Source organism: Alligator sinensis, unplaced genomic scaffold, assembly GCF_000455745.1.
Source record: "Alligator sinensis unplaced genomic scaffold, ASM45574v1 scaffold76_1, whole genome shotgun sequence".
Classification (NCBI taxonomy): Eukaryota; Metazoa; Chordata; order Crocodylia; family Alligatoridae; genus Alligator; species Alligator sinensis.
The window spans coordinates 3,853,982-3,860,858 of NW_005841865.1; the positions used below are offsets into that span (position 1 = coordinate 3,853,982).

General features: G+C 37.5%; 1 protein-coding gene across 15 annotated transcripts in view; it reads left to right on the forward strand.

Annotated features, from left to right (window-relative positions):
- NCOA3 (nuclear receptor coactivator 3) overlaps positions 1 to 6,877 on the forward strand; it is a 150,952-nt gene that overhangs the window by 127,075 nt on the left and 17,000 nt on the right. For all 15 annotated transcript variants that reach the window (XM_025191662.1, XM_025191684.1, XM_025191712.1 and 12 more), the window contains 4 exons: positions 970 to 1,117; positions 2,118 to 2,506; positions 2,826 to 3,703; positions 5,588 to 5,723. In XM_025191662.1, coding sequence (XP_025047447.1) covers positions 970 to 1,117; positions 2,118 to 2,506; positions 2,826 to 3,703; positions 5,588 to 5,723 — 1,551 coding nt within the window. The remainder of the gene's footprint in view (positions 1 to 969; positions 1,118 to 2,117; positions 2,507 to 2,825; positions 3,704 to 5,587; positions 5,724 to 6,877) is intronic.

A 6,877-nucleotide genomic window follows, 5' to 3' on the forward strand; every position in this document is an offset into this window, starting at 1 on the left:
CCTCCAAACCCCCCAGCTGGGTAGCACCTGACCCAGCCCCACTCCCTCCCTCCCTCTGTGCGGGACATTGATCTGCCCCCCTATACTCCTTCCCTCCGTTCTCCCCTTCCACCACAACAGAGTTACCAGCTGGACGCAGGTGTATCAGAAATCTAATCGACATCGGCTGATATGCCTCCTTTAAAAATTGGCTATCAGTATCGACCCCCAAAATCTCTATTGGGGCACCTCTAGCTCTTAATTATGTGTAGTTGGCACAAAATGCTGCAACAAAATATGCTTCCTCTGCTTTCTCTCTTTCTTTTTCCCTTTCTTTCTTTCCTTCCTCTGTTTAGTGGGTTATGTAGCAATATGTTTCAATGCTTTGAACCGCTATCCTGCGTGCCCACACACAGTGTTCCATTTTATGAAACGGGGGCTTCTGGCATATGTTACACATAAGATGTGATTAACTAGTTAAGTAGTAACCTGGTTCATTTAAGTAAGTGTTCATTTAATTAATGCTTCCCTAAAACAGGGAATAAGCCACAAACTTATTTCACCAATAATGTGCAATAACTTTGTGGCTGATTTCCATCACACTAAACTGAACATGTGGCCATCCCCAAGGGCTCCAACATACTCCCACAGCTGGGAGCCCTGATCAGCTGATCATAGCTCCGAGCCACAAGAGCACATGGAACCCTTGGCTCCTGTGTGCTCCCACAACTGGGAGCCCTGGTCATACGACAGGAGCTCCCAGCAGCAGTAGGTGCACATCTGGTCTCTGATCCCACAATCATGCCTCCCATGCCCATGTAGCATGGCAGGAGGCATGACTGTTTGGACTGTGATTCATATCACACTGTACCTTTAACTGAACATCTTCCAGAGACCTGGTTATCTTTTTTTAAAAATATTGTGTAGTTTGTAAATTACGGTGGTTTTACAATCAGATTATATCTCTGTATTTATGTGTTTCTTTTGCAGCTTACATCCAAGGCCATGCTGAAACTCCCCTGTATCGGTTTTCCTTAGCAGATGGTACTATAGTGACAGCACAAACAAAGAGTAAATTGTTCCGAAATCCAGTAACTAATGACCGCCATGGATTTGTCTCTACTCATTTGCTTCAAAGGTGAAATCAAAAGTGTTCATCTGACAGATTTAAATATTATAGCTTTTAAAAATGGATATTTGCACTAATTTTTCTTGAAGATCTGTATAAAGGAGAAATATAGGATCTTGCATGAAACTAGAAGCATAAACAAAGATTGAGTATCTTGGTTATAAATAATGACCCATGTTGCAAATGAAATGGTTTTAGAGTCACCAATGGTAAGATTATATATTTAAAAGGAAGGGCCTTATAAGCGTGTTTTACTCTACTGCTCAATCCAATCTACTACAGAAATAGCTAATTTATTTTTTCCCCCTCTGTACTCTAATTGGTAGCTATGTTATCCTTTCACTTTTCTCTAGGTTTAATGCTTCTAATGATAGGCTTGGACAGATAGAAATACTCAGTTAATACTTGATCTTCCTGGCCACCTTCTTATTGGAGACCAATTTAAACGCAGACAAAATGAATTCAAAATGTGCCATACATGACTTGAGGAATAGCAAGTCCAGCTTTGCCATAAATAGCACCTCCTCTGATTTATCGTTGTTGATTGCAAGATTAATTGAAATGGCACTTTGGAAGGAGATTGCCTGCGCCTGTCACTACAGAAGTGCTTCCAGCTGCTGATCAATGAACAGTTAAGATTGTTCGTGGCAACAGTAAAGTTTTCTTCTGTGACAACTAGAGTGGTGTCATGCATTGACTAAGGAAGAGAGGGGTATGAGAAGGATGTTGTTCAAAATAGTAAATGTATATGAAGCTAAATTATGGACAAAGGTATAAAATTATTTAAAGGGGTAAGATTTTTTTTCATGAATGAAATGGCCTTTGCTCCTTATAAAATGATGTGATTGAACAAGCAGGATGGCAACTCTGTATATCAAGTTTAGTTTGACCTTTTTGGACGTATCTTAAGAATCTCATGCTACTCTTTGAATTCCTGTTATTAAATAGCATTATCTTCTTGATTATGAATAAACTTAATTTTTTTTTTCGGGGGTGCTGAATTTTACAGAGAACAAAACGGATATCGACCAAATCCTAATCCAGTGGGACAAAGTATCAGAGCACCTACAGCTGGAAGCACAAATTCAGTTGGTGCTATTATGAATATGCCACCAGGTCAAAGCATGCCAATACAGAACAGGAACTATGGCATGGGAGATCCCAGTGCAGTAGGTCAGATGAGCAGCACTAGATATGGAGGTCCTGGTAATATGGGACCGATGAACTCTGGACCAGGAATGCAGTCATCTCCTTTTCAGAACAACAATTATGGGTTAAATATGAGTAGCCCACCCCATGGTAGTCCTGGCTTGACTTCCAGCCAACAGAATTTGATGATTTCCCCTAGGCATCGAGGGAGTCCAAAAATGGGTTCACATCAGTTTTCTCCAGTTGCAGGTATGTTGTGATTTTAAAAAAAAAAAAAAAAAAAAAAAAAATTTTTTAAATTGCTTTTTCCCTTTCTTACCTGATTTCTGCTATTTTCATTCTTTTATTACATCTGCATAGTCCAACTTGCATGTAACATAGCTAATATTATCACAGATATTTATTTAAGGTAACCAGTTTCATGCTGCTGTATATCTTATTTCTGCTATTTGCATTCTCATTGTTCATGTTTTAAATAGACTTACTGTATAATATTTAATTTACAAGTAAAATCAAATGTAGATAAATGCTATAATCCAATAACTCTCATCTGTACTACATGATACAGGTATGCATTCTCCGATGGGATCTGCTACCAACACTAGCAATAACAGCTTCTCTAGCAGTTCCCTTAGTGCTCTTCAAGCCATCAGCGAGGGTGTTGGCACTTCCCTTTTATCAACACTTTCTTCACCAGGACCAAAACTGGATAATTCCCCAAATATGAATATAGCTCAACAAAGTAAAATGGGCAACCAAGACTCAAAAAGCCCTGTCTTATATTGTGAACAGAGTCAAGTGGAGAGTTCCATGTGTCAGTCAAACAGCAGGGACCTCCTTACTGATAAAGACAATAAAGAAGGAAGTCTGGAAGGGTCTGAGAGTCAGAGGGGACCATCTGAAAGCAAAGGTCACAAAAAGCTCCTTCAGTTACTCACGTGCTCCTCAGAGGAGAGGGGCCATGCTACATTATCAAATTCACCACTGGACTCTAATTGTAAAGAATCTTCCACCAGTGTTACAAGTCCCTCAGGAGTCTCTTCTTCTACATCTGGAGGCGTATCTTCCTCATCAAATATGCATGGGTCCTTGCTTCAAGAGAAGCACAGGATTTTGCATAAGTTGTTGCAGAATGGTAATTCTCCAGCAGAGGTAGCCAAGATCACAGCTGAAGCTACTGGTAAAGACACATACCATGAGTCTAGCAATACAACTCCTTGTGGAGAAGGAACTATCAAACAGGAGCAACTGAGTCCTAAGAAGAAGGAAAACAATGCTCTACTCAGATACCTGTTAGACAAGGATGATATAAAGGATCCCCTTTCAAAAGATATTAAACCTAAAGTGGAAAGTCTGGACAACAAAATGGGACAATGCAGTAGCTCTTCTATTTCTACTTCAAATCAAGAAAAGGAGATTAAAGTAAAAATTGAGCCAAGTGAAGAGGTAAAGTATTTAATACAACAGGATTTTGTCAATGTATTCACCAATAATATTTGTCTTAATAGAGTTTAACAGCTTATAGGAGGAACTTTCCTGTTTTCTCTGAACATTTCCAAGGAAGTACTGTATAAACATTGCATGGAAGCATGCTCAGGTTTTCTAGTAGCTGACAAAGCACAAATACATTGAACTACAGTATGTTTTGTAATAAAATGAGCTGTGTTGGAATTCTTTGAATAATATTAGCATTGTGATATCACCCAATTGAAAACAAAGCAAAAACAAAGTATACTTAGTGTATTTAAACACAGATATTTAAAAATTACAGTTTAACAGAGCATATGTTTATTTTATGGCTCTTTAGGAAATGCTGCTGCTTACTGACTCCCTAACTTTATTAAGGTTGCAGTTATAGAGCATAAGACAATGATCAAAAATGAAAAGTATTATCTATGTGCAGTTCATTTAAAAAGGTTTGGTTGAGCTTCTCGCACTAGATTTACACAGATGATAGTCATTTGGTTTTTCTAGAGTCATTTTTATTTGTATTTGTGTGAGAGGAAAATAGATCATGTCTTGATTCTGTACAGAAAGTACATAATTCACTGCTTACTATTTGATTGTGTTTATTCAGTACTTAAAAAAAAAAAAAAATCTTCAAAGAGTTGAAAAGAAAGTACCTTAACCTTGAGTTACATGTTCAAACAATCATTAAACACTGCAGGTCACTTCAGGATATTCTTTGCTAGCTGACCTCTGTGCTGATGTGAAAACCCAATGAGAGCATTATAAATGTTCAGCTATATTGGAATAGATGCTTCTGTAATCTAGTTAATTAAATTTTGGTTATGATTTGCAAACTATTTTGCATAAGATCGTTCCCCACTGCAGTCAGTAGTGCTTCTGGGGCTTTCAGGGTCTTTGTGAAACTCCCTGGTAGAGACTATGTTGTCTTTATATTTTTATACAAAGCCTAGCTCATTTGGGGGGCTACTGCAATATAAATAAAATTGATAATTAGTATGGCAGCATTTTCATCTTTTAAGTTTTTAAAAAAAATTTAATCTTGCTAATTGTACAATAATTTTCTGTTTGGTAACTACCAGTTGAATATCTTATGGCGATGTAATTTTCCATGCCACATTTATTTATTTAAATAAATAAATAATGCCAGGTACCACCTAGCATTTTAAACTGTGTTTCCTCTTTAACTTCCAGTTGAATGCTAAAAATGATTGAATGTTTTCTGAGGGAAATTATAGCCAACTGGCATAGGTTTATTTTGTTCAATTGTATGTGATATAGGGACAAATTGGAAAAAACAAAGCAAACAAAATGCAGTTTCCCAGAAAATGATTTGGTTGTTTTGTACATGTGATCACTATGATTGTGATTAGTTGCGCAGTAGGTTACTTTTATATGCAAATATACCATATTGTTCTGATTATAAATGGCCCTTCTTTTTCATCCAAAAGAAACTTAAAATTATATACGATTTTTGTCCATAAACTGACTTGCATCTGGTCCCTGACCACCTTGATTTTTATACTTAGTGTTTTTGTGCATGTAATAAATACCATATCACAATTTTTTACAGTTAAGTTTTCTTTTGATATTTGTACATTGAGTCCTTTTCATGGTTATTTGTAAGGACAATAGCAGTTCAACTTTTGTCCTTAAATTTTACTTGTCCAAAACCTACCAAGTAAAATGCACTACTCAAGCGTTAAATGAAGCTTGAAATATTCTTTGGAAGTCCTAATACTTTAAGATATTGGGCTTATCTTTATATGAGTAACTAAACATATGGCATGTGAGGCTGGTGAGGAGATAGGGGATAAATTATATGACAATAAAGAGAGTTTTCTGTTTGTTTGTTTTTTCCAGATGAGTGGTGACTTGGATAATTTGGATGCAATTCTGGGTGATCTGACTAGTTCTGATTTTTACAGTAATGCTAATTCTGCAAATGGGAGTAATCTTGGAACAAAACAAGCAATATATCAAGGAAATGCTCCCCTGGGTGAGGAAGCTCAATTAATTACACCTTGGTTTAAAGTTGCGGCTGTTGTGTTGTGGGCTCTAAATGTTATGCGCATTTAACTCCGCCTTTGCTTAGTAAATCTGAGAAACTTCACTCTAGGAAATTGCTCCACAGGAATAAGTTACATGCAGAAGGGCTGCTTAGCTCTTGACAGACTATATTTGTATCCTTAGTGTGAAGAAGTGTTGGGAAATATTGGGAATCCTTTTTCAGCCAGTACCTGATATTTTTCTCCTTTGTCAACTTGTATAACTTCTGGATTAATTCGTATCTGCATATCTGGCTTTTGGGCTTTGCCAGAGAGCTGTCCATACTCTAGCACTGTTTAAAGATCTTTTATATAATTATGTGAGGATAATTTAGATTTAATTTCCATGGTGTCTGCTGCCAAGTGTGTGGGGCTCTCTTCCCCCCCGCTCTTGTGGGATGCTCCATCCACCTCATCATCTCAGCATTCACAAGCTGCGCCTGGTACCTCAAGGTACGTAGAAAAAACATCTGAAGCTGTGTCTATGACCAAATGGTCGAATCTCTCTGAATCGAATTGGAGGCTTCTGATTTGATTTGGAGAGATTAATGGGTCTCCCGATTCTGTTTGGATTCAGCCGCCAAATCGGGCTGAATCTCTTCTGAATCAAATCGGCGACCGAAGCTTCGAACAGCCCAAATAAAGGAGAAGGAGCAGTGGAAGGCATGCCTTTTGAATGAATTAAGTACATAGGAAGTATACAGTGGCATAAGGAAAGGTCCGTTGAAGACCCTAGTGGGATTAAAATGTTTGAAAAACCTGGTAACTTTCTAAGAATGAAGCAATTTAAAACTTTGCTTGCTGTTAAGATGAGTCATTTGTGCATTTTATTGGAAGGATAGTAGTTTCCATATGTACATGTCAAGAGAAGAACAATACATTATATAAAACAATATAAGGACTGAAGTCCAAATAAGTAGTAAGAAATGCACAGTTCCTATACATCAACCTTCAGTACAGTTTTAGGCAAACACTTAGGCAGTGATTCAGTCCTTGGTCTTAACTGAATATTTGAGCATATTGCATGTTAGGACCAAGAAGTTGCGTTCCTTTGTCTGTTAAACGTGTAGCTATTGATATTCTCCAACTCTATGATCTGTAGGGA